The sequence below is a fragment of the Anabrus simplex genome, chromosome 1 (assembly GCF_040414725.1).
Source record: "Anabrus simplex isolate iqAnaSimp1 chromosome 1, ASM4041472v1, whole genome shotgun sequence".
Classification (NCBI taxonomy): domain Eukaryota; kingdom Metazoa; phylum Arthropoda; class Insecta; order Orthoptera; family Tettigoniidae; genus Anabrus; species Anabrus simplex.
In genome coordinates this window covers 34,667,041-34,685,239 of record NC_090265.1, presented here as the reverse complement: position 1 = coordinate 34,685,239, position 18,199 = coordinate 34,667,041, and the positions used below count along the sequence as shown (strand labels likewise).

General features: G+C 38.5%; 1 protein-coding gene across 2 annotated transcripts in view; it reads left to right on the top strand.

Moving 5' to 3' along the window:
- The window catches only part of LOC136883729 (serine/threonine-protein kinase 11-interacting protein), a 252,167-nt gene that overhangs the window by 215,180 nt on the left and 18,788 nt on the right, over positions 1 to 18,199 (top strand). For both annotated transcript variants that reach the window (XM_067155993.2, XM_067155992.2), the window contains 3 exons: positions 1,548 to 1,729; positions 9,425 to 9,586; positions 14,369 to 14,514. In XM_067155993.2, the coding sequence (XP_067012094.2) occupies positions 1,548 to 1,729; positions 9,425 to 9,586; positions 14,369 to 14,514 (490 nt within the window). The remainder of the gene's footprint in view (positions 1 to 1,547; positions 1,730 to 9,424; positions 9,587 to 14,368; positions 14,515 to 18,199) is intronic.

Below are 18,199 nucleotides of genomic sequence, written 5' to 3'. Positions count from 1 at the left end.
TGTCTGTCTGTCTGTCTGTCTGTCTGTCTGTCTGTCTGTCTGTCTGTCTGTCTGTCTGTCTGTCTGTCTGTCTGTCTGTCTGTCTGTCTGTCTGTCTGTCTGTCTGTCTGTCTGTCTGTCTGTCTGTCTGTTAAAGGGATATTTAGCATGTTGTTGTTGTTATGCCTTCAACTCAGTTTGTGTATTTTGCTCGTCACATCATCTATCTTCAACTTCCTCCTTCAGCATCCAGTATTTCTTTTTCTTCTTTTAAATCGTCAGGCAACTGGATTCTTCTCCTCCTAGTTCTCGATGTTTCCTCTAACTTTCCTTCAGCATCATCAGCAACAGGCAATTTCATGTCAGTATATGTCCAAACCAGTTGACTTTCCTCTGAAGAACTATGTCGAGGATTATTCTCCTCTCACCAACTTTTCTTAGGACCTCTTCATTTGTCACCATCTGCGTCCATGTTATTTTTTCTGTCTTTCTCCAGTATCTCATTTCAAAACTCCCCAAGTATTTCCTCCCCATTTTTCTCGGTGTCCATGTTTCTGATCTGTATGAAGCGATGGTCCAGACCTAGCCTCTGACCCGTTCTTTTTATTACTCCAAGCTGAGTTTACTAGTTAAAGAGTGGTTTCCACCTGTAGAATGGAGCTTTTGCCATGGCGATCCTTGATCTGATTTCCTTAATGCAGTAGGCATCTTTCATCAGAAGACTTCCCTAGTAATTGTACAGGTTGACAGTTTCTAGTTCTTGTTTACTAAACATGATTCTACTTCTCATTGTTCATTTCCATTCTGTAGTTCCTCTCTGTGCCCACTGCTTGTCCGCCCATGTCTTGCAGTGGTGGTTTATTTTCGTTTGAATGGATTTCATTTCCAACTACATGTGGACTATAAATTGAATATTAACGATTTTATTCAAGATAATACCAATATAATGGTCCGTTATTGGACATTATAAATTTTCCAGCTAACTCATTCTTGGTTGCCTGCGTTTTGCCCTCGTGTGCTAAGTTAGTCTCGTCAGTTGGGACTTAGCACACCACCCAAGACGCAAGGCTAGTGCATACCGTGGAGGCCACTGCATAGGCTATTTGAAGCCACCAGCAGTGCCAATGCACTATGAGAGCTATATCTCATTTCCAAAAATAGACAGGCATCTTTTTGGAAGCCCCAATTCAAGTTGTGATCAATCCAATCTGCAATTTGAGGTCTGATCATTGTAAAAAGTGTAATTCATTGTTCATAAATTCTGGCAAAGTTAATGCACTTATTGTACATACTGTACATATTGTTAACTGTGTAAATAGCATAAGACAATTGTATTTAGTATTAAGTTAGTTTACTATAAGTTCCAATGTTTATATTTTTAATTCTTGAAGATGCCCATAACTAGGGCGAAACATGTCTCTAACTGGTGTATTTCATTCATGTAGAATTTAACCACTAAAAATATATATTTGTATTGAAAAGGTAGACACAATAATTTTAATCTTGAAAGAGTTTACTTAACACTTAACATCCGAACTGTAGATTCAGTGTTTGGTATTTCTGTCCAGGGATGATCCAGAGCAATGGCTAATCAAGCTTGAATCATTCAGCATGGCTCATCTGTCTGGCTTGTTTGTGCTGCCTTGGAACCAGGGAATTGGACTGGAGATCCAGGAGGCTACACCCAAGAACATTCTGTTCCTCATACAGGATCAGCAGTGGACCTCAAACCTGCTCTCATTTCTTAATGGTAACTATTTTTCTGTTTTTCTAAAATTATATGTTGATGGTGTGTTGTGGTTCCACATTTCATGTAATCCAATTTGTTTTTTATTATTATTTTTAAACAAATGCATTGCAATTAGGAGATATTCATGTGGCAATGCTTGTATACAGTATAACAACAAAATCAAATTAAAATGTAAATTACATGACAACAAAAATACAACAAACACTTGAAAACTGAAACAGAAATACAACAAACACTTGAAAACTGAGTAAGCCTAATACAAGAAATTATTTGTGTCAAAACAAGAAATTCCATAAAACAATTTCCATGTTAAGGAAAGAAGTATTATTAAAAAATGCACTAAAAATGGAACCAAAAGATAATACCTGACATTAAAAAATTACTTTCAGATAGTTAACATAATAATTAAAAGCAGTTGTATGGAAATGAATACAAAATTTGCAGAAAATAACTTAAACTATTCCCTTACATGTAGCATAATACACTGATTGGCCAAAAGCCACGGGAAGGGGTGTCCCATTAAAAAATGTGTCGTGTGTGATCCCTGAACATTGCAGCTAGCTCAGCAGTCTGTCACAGACACCGGCATTGTGAAGATGGCAACACGTCGAGAGTTAACCAACTATGAACATGTGATGATCAACGGCACATGAGTTATAGCATATCTATTAGCTTGACCATGGTGGCCACCAATGGTCCGTATTGACTTTTTTACTAACATTAATTATGTCCAAGGTCCGCCTTGTCAATACAATTCAAAATATATTATCTACAGTAAACCATCAAATACATATATACACACAAGTACATGTTTCGAGAAATTTTAAAATTCTCTTCTTCAGCTTATGGATAAAATCACATGCATATGAAGACCTTGTTTGATGTGATTTTATCCATAAGCTGAAGAAGAGAATTTTAACATTTCTCGAAACATGTACTTGTGTGAATATATGTATTTGATGGTTTAGATATATATTTTGAATTGTATTGACAAGGTGGACCTTGGACATAATTAACGTTGGTCATAGCATTGCAGAGATTGTACACAAATTCGGGTTTCCGAGGTCAATAGAGACGAGGGTGGATCGTCAATATCGCAGAGAGAATGTTACCATCCGCGTAAACTGCCGCGCAGAAAGATTACAGGTGTTTAACAAACAGATATCACGTTGCCTCCGCAGAACCATATTGGGCGCTCGATAGACTACGAGTCAGATCACTGCCCAGTTAAATGTTGGGAATCAGGAACCCATTTTTACCAGGACTGTAAGGAGGCAACTACACTGCATAGGATGCACCATCCTATGACCAACTCGTGTCTCTTTGCTGACACCTCGTCACAGAGCTCAGTGACGTACATGGGCCCGTGAACATCGGCAGTGGACCATAGAACAGTGACGGCGGGTGGTATGGTCCAATGAATCCCGGTTCCAGTTGTATCGAGCTGATGAGTGCGTGAGAGTGTGGCGTATGTCCCACGAAGCTATGGATCCTGTGTGTCAAAGTTGTGTCCGGGCGGGAGGTGGCTTAGTTCTGGTCTGGGCAGTATTCTCATGGACGCAATTAGGCCCCATTGTCCAGCTGCAGGGAGCGCTGACAGGTGCACATTATGTGGACATTCTTTCAGACCATCTGCATTGCTTTCTGGCCCTAGAGTACCCTGATTGAGAAGCCATGTTTCAACAGGACAATATGCCATGTCACCACTCTGTTGTGGTGTGCAGGTGGTTGGAGGAGCACTCTAGTGAAGTTATGACCATGGATTGGCCCTCCAGATCCCCCAATCGTAATTCAATAGACCATTTATGGGATGCTATCGATGCTTGTGTACGCTCCATGGACCCCGCACCAACTACACAAGACCAATTGTGGATAGCAGTGCAAGATGCATGGGTGTAGATCCCTCCAGAACAATTCCAATACCTTGTAGAGTCAATGCCTCGCCATATTGCTGTTGTTTTGAGGGCTCGCGGTGGAGCAGCTCGTTATTAACATCACATTCAGTGTCTTTCCATGACTTTTGGCCACTCGGTGTATAATTACAATACAGTTGCAAAAAATTCACACAAAATGTATAAAATATACCATTACAAGTAGAGTAGCATAATAATTGTAATGCAGTTATGTATAAATGCAATGATGACTTAGTACAGTAAAACTTTGTTGAGACAATTCTGCAGGGGACAAAGAAAGGGAACTTATTAATGAGAAAACATACTATTGAATTTCCAATTGAAAACTACCCAACAGGGATATGGAAATACTTAAAACTGTATGCATTTTTCGCGAAGTATACATACGGCAAAAGCTGCTTCTGTAGTTTCTGCAAGAGAGAACAGTATTAAAAGGTGTGGAAACCACGAGAGCAAATGTGAAAACGTTTTGGGACTATGGAAGTAATAACAGATTATTAAAAGGTATGAAAAACATGAGAACAAATATGTAAAACCTTTTGCACTGGGGGCCATAAAAGTAACAAAATTTTATTGCAGGTCACTTCCTTTCTAAAACAAATGTGCAATCCTGAACTGTTAGCTGAAGCCTTATGTTTTGCTGGAAGAGGAATTAATGGAATAATTTATCAAGGAAAATGCTTGATAAATAGCCAAGTGCTTTGAAATCATTAACAAAAGACTAAGGTAAGCAATTGATGGGGTATATGCCCCCTCGCGACAGTCCTAAATACAGACTGATTGATTCAGTTATCAGGAAGGCAGTCAGAGTGCGAGTACAAAACGTGGAGTTTTAAACTCATATTGCACCCAAGTAATTGCGGTCTTCTTAACATATTTCTCACAATTTCTTCATACAGCGAATCTGTTACTTTTCCAAGAAACGTACTGACTTCATCTTTGAAAGTACATCATGCCTGACATTCTGTATCGTTCTTAGTGTCCAAGAATGCAGTGTCTTTCATAACCTGTCTAATCTGACATCCATCGATCACTCTTTTTATTTTCTTAGCTTGAGACAAAATGGGGAATTTATGGCTTAAATACAAATTACTCTTGTATAGGACTTTCACAAATTGTTTCGTGACCCCAAGTAGTATATGCAGAGGAGGCAGTATAATTTTTTAGGATCAGGTAGACTGGCACGATTAAAAAAATCATCCTTATTATCCTAGAAAATATTGGAAACCTATAGGTCTCCACACAATAGCCACTGATGTTTATTTAAAACCAATTGAATATTTTTGTATGTTTCTTTCAATTGACTTATTTTTGAAGAGTCAGTAAATTAATGCCTGTCATTACTATCGTAAGTTAGTTCTCCCAATTGAAGAATAAAACCAGGTATGTTACAACAATAAACCAGCTGGTCCTTCATCTTGAACTTAGTAAATTTCTTTCCTCGATTCCTCATCATCATCATCAATCATTTTCTAGCTCCAGTTTCCCGGGTATAGTGTACAAGCGCTCATCACTTCTTTCTATCCTTTCTATCAAAGTATAGTTTCTGTTCCTCTATGTCCTCCCACTTGACATTCCTCTTGTTGAGCTCTAATTTCACTGTGTCTGTCCATCGATTCCTTGGCCTCTCCCCTTTCATTTCTCTGTCAAAGTAATTCCTTGCTGTTCTCATTCTCTCTATCCTCATAACAGGTCCAAACCATTGTAGCTTGCATCTTCCTTAAAGCTCAGTAACAGGTATTTTGATGCCAGCCTCCTTCCTATTTGCTTCATTTCTAGTCTTGTCTTTCCTGGTCTTTTGGTTCATTGTTCTGATGAATTTCATTTCTGTTGAGTGGATTTTACTATTAGCCGTGTTATGTAGGGTACGTGTTTTGAGACTGTAGGTGAGAATTTGAAAGAAGTAGGTATGACCATGGTCAGTTTTTCTTTCTGGAATATTTTATCATCCAAGAGTAGATTTCTCACTTGAAAATAAAATTGAGAAGCTTTCTGAGTCCTATTAGGTTTTTCTTGGTTTATTGTGTTATCTTTTGAAATTATATTTCCAAGGTATTTGAAGTCAGAAACAAATTGTGTTGATAGTTATTTTGACAGTTTTTGTGTTACTGATATGTAGTCCATATTCTTTAAAATTGCCATTCCAAAGATTTAGTTCCTCTTATACTGCTTCATTTTCTCCCCAAATGAGAACATCATCTGCAAATATTAGAGTGTTAGGCTCTTTGCAATGTTCTTTGATGGATTCTATGATCCAATCCATGACAGTGATTAACAGGAGTGGTGACAAGGTATTTCCCTGCTGGACTCCTCTCTTGGTTTCAAACCAATCTGAACTTCCATCCCCTACTTCACACACAGCTAAAGAATTTTTGATAGAGCATCTTTACTGTATCAATCAGGAAATTTGGCACACGTATACCTTCTAGCGTTCCCAGATTATTTCCATAGGCACACTGTTGTAGGCCTCCTCAGTGTCCATAAAAACCATCACTAAGTTCTTACTGTATTCCCAGTTCTTCTTTGTTAGCATTCTCATGGCAAATATCAAGTTTGTAATGCTTCAGCTTTTCCTCAACACCTGTTGCACCTCCTCCAATAACGGTTCTACTATATTGCTGATTCTTCTTTCAGTTATCTTCTCCAGAAATTTGAGTGAGAAAATAGAGTGATGCCCCTTAATTTCCACATTTTTTCCTGTTTCCCTTTTTATACAGGGGTGTAATGATACCTTTCATCCAGTTGTATGGTGTTCTGTTCTCTTTCCATATGACTGAGAGTATTACTCGCACACTTTTTAGTGATAGATGGACACACTAGTGCTGAATCGGTCAACCTCGGCAATCTTCGAGATTCGTATTGGCAACCTTTGAAACACAAACTATGAATCACTTATGCATCACTGTGCGATATCTGGCGTACACTATACGTACTCATACTGTTGTTGTTTACACAGCAAAGCCAAACTATAGAATTCATGCTAGGAACAAGATTCGCATTGAGAAATATTATATAATGTGTGTGTGACACAGTTGTTGGCTTAAGATAATAAAGGTTTAGAAAATTCATGTCGATCGATCATATTATCAATTCAGTTCACATTTAATTTCCATTCAGTTGGCAGTATTACCAGAACTGGGAGAGCTCCCTCCTTACTCCTCACCCCCGTACACAAATCTATCACTAAAATGTGTGCGAGTAATACCCTGTACAACCATTGTATGCCTTGTGCTACAGCTGCCTTTATCATGTCAGCAGTGATTTCTAGTAAAATGTTGACTTCTGGTGCAAGCAAATTTGCTCTTTTAATCTAGAGTCCAGTATTTCACTCTTGTCCTTGGTAAGACCTAAATCCCGCACTGTACAACCATTGTATGCCTTGTGCTCCAGCTGCCTTTATCATGTCAGCAGTGATTTCTAGTAAAATGGTGACTTCTGGTGCAAGCAAATTTGTTCTTTTAATCTAGAGCCCAGTATTTCACTCTTGTCCTTGGTAAGACCTAAGTCCCGCACTAAATTGTTCAACTCAGTGTGAATAAAAAGCTGGGGCTTGTCTTTGTGAGTGAGTAGTAAGAAATGTTCATTAACGTTAACATTTTCTGTAGACCCAAAAGAACATGAAATCTCACATATACACTCTGCTTGTTCATTCATGATTCCTGGAATGTTCTTCCTAGAACATGTTTCTGCCTTGAAGTGTCTATACATACCCTTCTATTTTTCACTGTAATTCATATGACTGCCAATTATACGTCTTGCCATCACATTATTCTAGCTGCCTTCGTCGCTAAATTCAGTTTCCTGGTAAGTTCCATAACTATCTCCTAACTACCACAACCATTTCTATTTCCTTCCAACCTTCACATTCTTCGTCTCTTTATTACTCTGTTATAGTGGGTCGGTACCATTCCTTGCCACGTTTAAGGTGGTAGTGGTGGTGGTAATTGTTTTAATAATAATGTTATTTGTTTTATGTTCCACTAACTACATTTTTACGGTCTTCGGAGACGCCGAGGTGCCGGAATTTAGTCCCGCAGGAGTTCTTTTATGTGCCAGTAAATCTACCAGCATGGGGCTGTCGTATTTGAGCACCTTCAAATACCACCGGACTGAGCCAGGATCGAACCTGCCAAGTTGGGGTTAGAAGGCCAGCGTCTGAGCCACTCAGCCCGGCGGTGATTGTTTTAAGAGGAAGTACAACTAGGCAACCATCCTCTATATAAAACTAATCAGATGGAAAAATGGAAGGGATCCGACACTTCAAAAAATGAATGTATCGGTCAAAGGATGACAAGGGTCACAAAGGGCATGAAAATGAAAGACTCCCAGGCCTCAGAAACCAAATACTGTAGGGTCGGAAAAGAACAAGAGTTGACCAAGGGAAGTGGGATAGGGTAGATTAAAGTGAGGAGCCTGGCACAAATAAGTGGAAGCAATGCCAGGACTCAGCTACCGAGCTCGATAGCTGCAGTCGCTTAAGTGCGGCCAGTATCCAGTATCAGATCAAAAATTAGATGTATGGCTTTTCAGGCGTTTGCTCTATTAACCAGCATTTTGTCATCCCACTCTGACGAGTCTAGTGTCAGACCCTACCCACTAATGCTGGGGTGTATGCAGGTGAACTTATCAGAAGCCTATTTATGAGGCACAGTCTGATAACTGCATACGGGAGATAAAACTCCACAATAGAATTAATGCCCGCCTAGCAATTCCAAATGGAAATTCTTAATTCCCATGGAGGGAATTAGATATTTTTCCACCAATAGAACATATCAAAAATCAGATAAAAAATTAGATGTATGGCTTTTCAGGCGTTTGCTCTTTTAACCAGCATATCGTCTTAGGTCTGACACTAGACTCGTCAGAGTGGGATGTGTCAGACCCTACCCACTGATGTTGGGGTGTATGCAGGTGAACTTATCAGAAGCCTATTTATGAGGCACAGTCTGATAACTGCATACGGGAGATAAAACTCCACAATGGAATTAATGCCCGCCTAGCAATTCCAAATAGAAATTCTTAATTCCCATGGAGGGAATTAGATATTTTTCCACCAATAGAGCATATCAAAAATCAGATCAAAAATTAGATGTATGGCTTTTCAGGCACTTGCTCTATTAACCAGCATGCAGTTATCAGACTGTGCCTCATAAATAGGCTTCTGATAAGTTCACCTGCATACACCCCAGCATCAGTGGGTAGGGTTTGACACATCCCACTCTGACGAGTCTTGTGTCAGACGTAAGACGAAATGCTCCTGTATGCAGTTATTATATAATAATTATATAATAATAATAATATATAATATTTATATAATTTATGTTTTGCTATGATTGCTACATAGAGCTTAGTATCCACATAATATCAATTTATGTAAAATCTGTACGTTCTAGGACAAAGCTGTTGACATTTTGAAAATCAGCATGTTTTTCATGTAATCATCCATTTTCACAAAGACAGCAGAATCTTTGCAGGTCAGTGTAAACCAAATCTGAAATATATAGGGTGGGTGATTATTTTCTAACTCTTCATATATTCGTTCTCATTTTCAGCTAGAGAGCATGTTAAATTGTGTATTGAGATCATTCTTGTGTTATTGTTCAGTGGTGAAACAGTAGCAGAAATAATGAGAGAGGTTAGACTGTGATGAGAAGTGAAGCACAGCTGATTGGGTTGAGAGTAGTGTGACTGGGAGATTCACCTCGTTCAACTCTTATATTATTTTCCATGATCACTGTAGTGGATAATGTTGTGAGACATACCTATATTCTTTGGTCCCCAGATGCTCCACTTCCTAAGACATGCAGCTTCAGAAGTGAACCTCCAGACTACCACCAGCTGGCTCTACAAGAGTTGTTGGATACTTCAGCCCCAAGTGGAGATGCCGATTCTACTGTACGAGTGCTTGCATTATTCAACAGCTGCACCATAACAGGAGGGAAAGGTAAAAATGTTATCATAGACAAACATGAGTATTCCATATTTACCTGAATATAAGATGAGCTTTCCTTCCTAACTCTCGAATTCAAAATTCTGGGGTCGTCTTGAACACTTTGAGCGTCACAGCAGACACCGGTATCTATTTAGAATGTTTCTTCTAGGCCATAGTGGACATAGGTGTCAAAATTGATTAACCCAATCGCTTCAGGTTTAATGGTCCCGTGCGCTTGCTTAGATATCAGATTTAAATCATACTCAGAACTACTGTGCATCGCTCAGAAAGAAATGCTGTAAATGGAACGGCAACCAGAATTTTCACGCACAGTTTTCAGTGAAGCATTCAAAATAATAGTACTCAACAATGATGTTAGAACAAAGATTTTTGTGGTAAATCTCGAAACATTCGGCTATATGAAAAAATTGAGGTCTCAGTACATTTGTCTTTGCTCAGTATAATTGGATGTGAGGCTTACGAACCTGGTACTTCAGAATGCAGAGGGTAAAATAGGCCTTAATTTCATCCTCATTAGTGTCAAACCACTTTTCACCATGTTTTTCCATGTGGGTCAGAATATTATTCCATAGTGTAAATATTTGTTTCCCCAACAATCTGGGAAATTACTGGTCCATAACCTTCAAGAATACAGACAACTACAATATAGAATTATTTAAACATTTATCTCTCACTTCTCCTGATACCTCTGGAGAGCCTGCAGAGTGATGAATAATTGGTTTGTTATCTCTGTTACTAACCCGCACCCAATCACTACTGATCTGCATTTAGGGCAGTCGCCCAGGTGGCAGATTCCCTATCTGTTGTTTTCCTAGCCTTTTCTTAAATGATCGCAAAGAAATTGGAAAATTATTGAACATTTCCCTTGGTAAGTTATTCCAATCCCCTTCCTATAAACAAATATTTGCCGAGACAAAATAAGGAATGAGAAAATCCGGGAAGAAATTGGAGTGGAAAAAATGAATGATAGAATAGAGAAGAGCCGACTAAGATGGTTTGGGCACATAAAGCGAATGAGCGACGAAAGAATGCCAAAAAGGGTGATGGAAATGCAAATCCAAGGAAGGAGAGGCCGTGGACGACCACGATTGAGATGGAAGGATACCATCCAACGCAGCATTATAGAAAGAAACCTGGACTGGGACACAGTGTTGGAGGAGGAGTGGTGGAAAGACCGAAGAAAGTGGAGAGGAACCATATTTGCCCCTACCCGGCTACAGCTGGATAAAGGGAAATGATGATGATGATGATGATGATGTCCTCTTGAATTCCAACTTTATCTTCATATTGTGATCCTTCCTACTTTCAAAGACACCACTCAAACTTATTCGTCTACTGATGTCCTCCCACGCCATCTCTCCACTGACAGCTCGGAACATACCACTTAGTCGAGCAGCTCGTCTCCTTTCTCCCAAGTCTTCCCAGCCCAAACTTTTCAACATTTTTGTAACGCTACTCTTTTGTCGGAAATCACCCAGAACAAATCGAGCTGCTTTTCTTTAGATTTTTTCCAGTTCTTCAATTAAGTAATCCTGGTGAGGGTCCCATACACTAGAACCATACTCTAGTTGGGGTCTCACCAGAGACAAGTATGCTCTCTCCTTTACATCCTTACTACAACCCCTAAATACCCTCATAACCATGTGCAGAGATCTGTACCCTTTATTTACAATCATATTTATGTGATTACCCCAATGAAGATCTTTTCTTATATTAATACCTAGGTATTTACAATGATCCCCAAAGGGAACTTCCCCATCAACGCAGTAATTAAATCTGGGAGGACTTTTCCTATTTGTGAAACTCACAACCTGACTTTCATCCCCGTTTATCATCATACCATTGCCTACTGTCCATTTCACAACATTATCGAGGTCATTTTGCAGTAGCTCACAATCTTGTAACTTATTTATTATTCTGTACAAAATAACATCATCTGCAAACAGCCTTATCTCTGATTCCACTTCTTTACACATATCATTGATATAGATAAGAAAACAAAGGTCCAATAATACTGCCTTGAGGAATTCCCCTCTTAATTATTACAGGGTCAGACAAAGCTTCGCCTACTCTAATTCTCTGAGTTCTATTTTCTAGAAATATAGCCACCCATTCAGCCACTCTTTTTTGTAGTCCAATATCACTCATTTTTGCCAGGAGTCTTCCATGATCTACCCTATGAAATGCCTTAGATAGGTCAATCGCAATACGGTATTTGTCCTCCTGAATCCAGGATATGGGGCCGATGACCTTCGATGTTAGGCCCCTTAAAACAACAAGCATCAACAAGTAAATCCTACAAGCTGAGCTTCAGTGGAATAACCTTTCCTAAACCCAGACTGCCTTCTGTCAAACCAGTTATTAATTTCGCAAACATGTCTAATATAATCAGAAAGAATGCTTTCCCAAAGCTTACATGCAATGCATGTTATCACTGTCATCCAAGTCTAAAACACTTTCAATTAACTCAGCAATAGCATTGCTTATACTATGCTCGGAGCCACGGGTAGGAGAATGACTGACACCTAATGAAATGTTTGTGCTTTCAGAGTCCACAATTAGGCAATAAATAACGCTGCAAATTCTTAAAAGAAGAGCTGTAAACAAGCCGCATTCCTGTTCTATTCATAGAAGGGTGATCATAATATAAGGTAGTACATACCGCGCTGTGCGGTGCATGAATGTCTCGTCATTTGAGTTTAAGACCTGGCCAATTCTCGTGTGCACGTCACGTCAAATGAGTTGAATGGGTGTCCATATGTATAGAAATTATAGAAATGTATAGAAATTGATTATGTTAAGTAACCATCAAGTCCCCTCTGGTTACAAATCACTCAACAGCCTCTGAATGAGACATGTATTGTGTTATAAATGATACTTATTTGATTGTACTGTCATATACAAGGAAGTGTATTTTCTTTAGTTTACCGGTTGCTTATCATTCACTCTCCCTTGTAAATGCAAAGAGAATATTGATACAAACCAACAAATTAGGTAATGGAATTGGAAAATACATGAATGCAGGAAATTTTGCGAGGGAGTATCAACAGCTTGAACTGACACAGTTTACAGGTCCATTGTTACTATTACCATTCAGTTAAGATTTTTTATTTTTTTACAATTTGCTTTACATTGCGCCAACACAGATAGGTTTTATGGTGACAATAAGAAACAGTTTACTTACTCATCTCCAGTAGGGAAACAGTAGAGAGAGAACTGCAAATTTTATGAACTTGTAATCCAGAATTGTCATTTAATACGTCTCACTCTGTTTCCCTCTTCCCACACTTTCTCAGCCCATAAAGATCACAAAATTATACACTAGTCAGCAGACACATTTCCCGATCATTGTCAACTTTTTTTTTTTTTTTCTTACATATTTTTTATTTCTCAGTTGAATTCTTGATGGAATATTGCTACTGAAATGCTGGAGAGCAAAAGTGTATTTTTGGTCCACCGAGAAAAATTTCAAATTTTACATAATGTTAAATCACAGATTAAGGAATAGATGTAATGATGCGAACTTTAAATTAATGGTTATAAATGAATGGCATCGATGTCAGTTAAACTTGCATAATATGATTGAAGGCACTGGAGTTGAAGTAGCAGCTTCCACAATCAAAGCGAGTACGGGCTGGTACGTGGGAATGAAATGAGCGGGACTTTTGTTGCGACATAGAAGACTTGGTCTAGAAATAGTGCACCTCCTCTTATCCGGTGGTTCCTGGATTCAGTTCCCGGCCAGATTAGGGATTTTTACACTGCTCTGAGGACTGGCTCCATTCAGCATATGAAAGAACAATTAAGAAGCTATCTGACAGTGAGGTAGCAGCCCCAGACTAGAAAGCCAAGAGTAACGGCTGAGAGGTTTCTTCGCGCCAACCACGCATTCTGCAGGTCTTCAGGCTGAGGAGCGCTCGCTGAGTAGGCCAAGGTCCATTAGAGCTATAGCAACATGTGTTTTGTTTCAGTTTTTAATTTTTTAAATTATACACTAGTCATTATTTAACATTTATTTATATTTTGTATAATCATGGACTTGCCTATTATGATAAAGTACACAAATTATAAATTATATAATTATACAAAAGATTAAAAGACAATTCTAAATAATTCTGTGCAAAACTTATTTTGTTAAGGTCGTGAGAATACAAGAAGTGCATTATTTAAATAATTTAGAACAGATCCCCCTCCCACCATTTTAACATAGAGTAACATGTTAGGAATAGCAAATTCTATGGACACAATCTATATTGTTACTTAACTGGTACCACATTATTAATATTAATTGATTTTAATAATACCACCAGCACTGTTTTTTTAATGGCTTAAATATTTGATGGTGATTGCAACTAGAACCACATAAGGAAAACTTTAAATTTTGCACTGAAAGTAAATACCGTAAATATATAAATGAAACTGTAAAAATGGGCCAAAAGTCTTAGGAATTGGTCTCTTATAATGAACTAACTCCACTAATTTTTAAGCAAGAGGAAAAACATATCTGTATGTATTTGTCCATGTTAGTTGTGCAATTTGAACCATTGCATATGACTGTGATCTGTTATCTATGTGGTGGTGTTCTTAAGTGATCATGGTATACTCTGTGGCAAGACCAGTTTATGCAGGCCTGTAATAAGCACCACCAACTTGGGCTTAGAAATCCAATGCTACACAGTCTGAGACACTCGGACCAGTGACTGGACCACAATGTTTGAGATGGGAGTTGAAAGTATGTGATAAGTACTTATTCTTTATTTTGTTTTCTTCTAGTGTCAAAGCTGGGCATGGGAGCTATGATAGTGACTGCGAGTGATCTGATTGTGACCCAGGATGACTTGCACTGGCTCTTTCCTAACACCTCAGCCAAGTCCTTGATTGCTCACAGGGCTCAGAAAATGAATGATCTCATTGAAGTGGTAAGTAGCTTACCAAAATCCTTGTATGAAGTTTCTTCTCTCTTCACCCACAATAATAGAAATAAAGAAATCAGTTTCATGTAGGTGGATTTAGACTACAGTCCTGTGTGATTTAATCAGAACACATGTGCAGAAATAGACACAGGGTGGATATGCCATAGATTAGATCAAGTACGGATCAGGATCACACGCCAGTACCAACGCCGTAGACAATATTAATTACAGCAGGTTCTCATAATTAATAGTACGCACACTGCCCTAGTATAATGCCAAACAATAATAATAACAACAACAAGACTGGAAACCAATATCAAACACCAGGACAGATAATATAATACAGTAGAAGTCCGCTATAGCGAGTACGGCACATAACGAGAACTCCGTTATAGCAACAACTTTTTTTCTGTCCCTTCAAAATTCCTATATTAAACTGTGTATCGTCCTTCGGTTACAGCAAGAATCCTATCACTGGCGCATCCATTATTACGTGCGATTTTTTCCGTTACCGATATTTATGCACCCCAGCGATGATGTTATATGCGATCGATTACCTTCAGCATAGTTTCCTCGCTATGTGCACTAGCGATTTCTCCGTCGATGTCGGAGTCGATTAGTAATATCCGTCGACAGCTGTTCCGTAAAGAAAATTCGAAATGAAAGAGAACATATTTTCGCAATAAATGCGTAAATAACTTGTCCGATAACGGTTGTTAACTTGTTAAAAATTAAAGCTGACTAAACGACCGCTTAATTTTGAGGCTAAATACTGCAATTAAGTAAGAATGGTATACACCTCGAGATATGGCAGAGTGCTTAATTGATTTCAGTGGTTAGTTTATATTTTGTCGCGTCTGGTTAAATTACAGTAAGGCTATTATGAAAATTTATAGCGAGAAAGGTATAATTTCTCTACTGGCGCTTGAAGTGTGTTTTCATCACATGTATAGTACGGTTAAGTTAGGATATGTGACGCTGTTTCAATAAGAAAACTGAAACGTTTGCAACAAAATGCGATCGATCATCTTCAGTACGGTATAGTTTTCTCAATTTGTGCATTTGCGAGCTCTCTCGTTGACATTCAAAGGCGATGTTGGAGTTGATTAGTAATACAGATCGACTGCTGTTCTCTAAAGAAGATTCAAAATTAAAGAAGATAACACGTTTTCGTACTAAATGCGTAAATAACGTGGCCGATAGCAGTTGCTATCTCGTTAAAAATAAAGACTGAATAAACGATATCTTAATTTTAATGTTATATACGGAAATTAACTAAGAATGTGCTACACCTCCAAGATATGGCAGAGTACATCACTGATTTCAGAGGATATTTCATATCTTCTCACGTCTAGTTACGGCTATTTACATGTAAATTTTTTGCAAGGAGGTTATTTCTCTACATGTGTTTCAAATATGTTTTCATGATAGGCTACATATACGGTTAGGTTAGATGACGCTGTTTGAAGAAGAAAGCTGAGGTGTTTGCCACAGAAATCTCTGGAGTGATACCGTATTTCTCCGAATCCAAGACTTTTTTTTTTCTCAGAATCTCATGCGAAAACTTAAGGGTTGTTGCATTCGCGGCCTAACAGTAAGTTAATGGATACCACTGGCAAATACCACGGTAACCACGCTGCTTCTTTTCACACGTGTACAGAACTCGTTGACAATAAACGACCGCCTCTTTACTACACATCGCTAGCCACGACAACTGGTTGTACAGTGGCTGGGTGTTTCTCAAATCTGCAGAATGGCATCAAAACATGCGAGCCTTCGAATTCTTAGAAAGGCCATGGCTACTCAGTGGCAGAGTCATAACGCGTCTATTGTACTTGACGCTTAGTAAAATTAAGGTTTATAGACAGCAGGAATTTTTTCGTGATGGATAGTCGTATTGTAAAGATACATGGAAAAGGTATTGCTGGCAAATTTTCAACGGGTTCTAGTCGATAATATGATGCCAATTTTAAGTTAATGTTTATTAAACACTCAGAAATGTAGAATAATTGTGCAGCCGCAAGAAAATATGGCATAGGCCTAACTAAAGCCAATGTTTGGCGTTAGCGTGAAGACAAAGAGCTAAAAAAAAAATGCGTACTGTACAAAAAATGCATTCGGTGGTCCGCAACAAGGACCTTTAAAGAAGTCAAAGATGAAATTGTGAGGTATTTGCACGAAAAACGCAAGGGCGGAATGGCCATACCGTGGCGCAATAAACTCGTTCGTTGACTTTCAACGTTTGCGATTAGGCCTTTACATCGCTAGCCGCTGAATTTGGCTGAACTCGACAAGCGACAGGTATGTGTAACGGTAGCCGGTTGTATCTGACGCTGCGTAAAAGTAACAGTTTTATGGACAGCAAGAATAATTTCCTGATGGATTGTTGTATTGTAGAGACGCATGGAATAGGTATTGCCGGAAAATTTTCAACGAGTTCTCTTCGGTATTATGATACCAATGTTAAGTTAATGGTCCTTAAAGCCGCGGAAATAAAGAATAATTGTGCAGCCGCAAAAAAAAAAAAGAAGAAAGAAATACGGCGTGCAAAAGTCAATGTTCGGCATCTAAAAATAGTCTAAAAATTCCGTAGGCCTACTGTACAACAAGGCATTCATATGATTTTACAAACTTCTTTTTGAGCCTGATTTAAATTTTTGAAGGAAAAAGTGGGGTTCATCTTGAATTTGGAGAAATACAGAACTATATTTTTTCAGAATGAAATTAAACATACACTTTCACATAGTATCGGATTACGAAAAATAACAAACAAGTAAGCCGTAGTGTGGATATCATCTGCGGAAACGCAATTTTTAACAAACTGATTGCCGTTTCATACCCATTTTAAAGTGCATGAAGGGTTTTCCGACATTTATACAAAAGTTGGATATAACGACAATCCGTTATAGCGAGTAAATTTTTCGCTATTATGAATTCTTGCTATAATAGAATTCTACTGTAATATTTTCCCAGAGTACTGAACACCAATCATAATTAAGTTGATCACATAACTTCACACGCAACGTAAATTCTCAAATCCAATAACTCGACAAAAATAGAACGAATTCGCACACTGAGATGGTTTTCAAATACACCAGTAGGCAGTAAAACACAAGGGTAGATTACCAGCACCGAAACACAGAACACACTACGAACTATGGTACACTTCTGGCCCTGATCCAATCGGTCAGTACTCAACGACAAGTCGTTCATAAATTTCAAATTCAACTACTATCATTTTCAGCCAGTCATTAATAATAATAAATGCAAAACTCACCTAATAGCCGGGATACACAAGAGAATATGTTACAGCTTACACCGAACCACCAAACAGGGAGGCAGCTTATACAGCAACTTTACCGGTAAGATGAAAATCGCCATACGTAAGCACCGAAATTCACACAGCTCACGTAAATGAAAGGGACGGAACTGGACACTCCATAGTTGAAACATGAAACAGTTAAACAAAATTTATACAAGATGCCTGCATTTCCTTTTACAGATATATTTTACATTTTCTTACTTGTCTTTCTTGGAATAGTTAAACCACACAACATCCATACAGTAACCATGCCAATAGGGGAGGAAGTACTAATAGAATAGTTAGATATGAGCCCAAGACCCAACCAAGCATAGGACTCTACTAACGGAGAAGTTGTTCAAGACAACTTGCATGAAGCACCTTTCGACA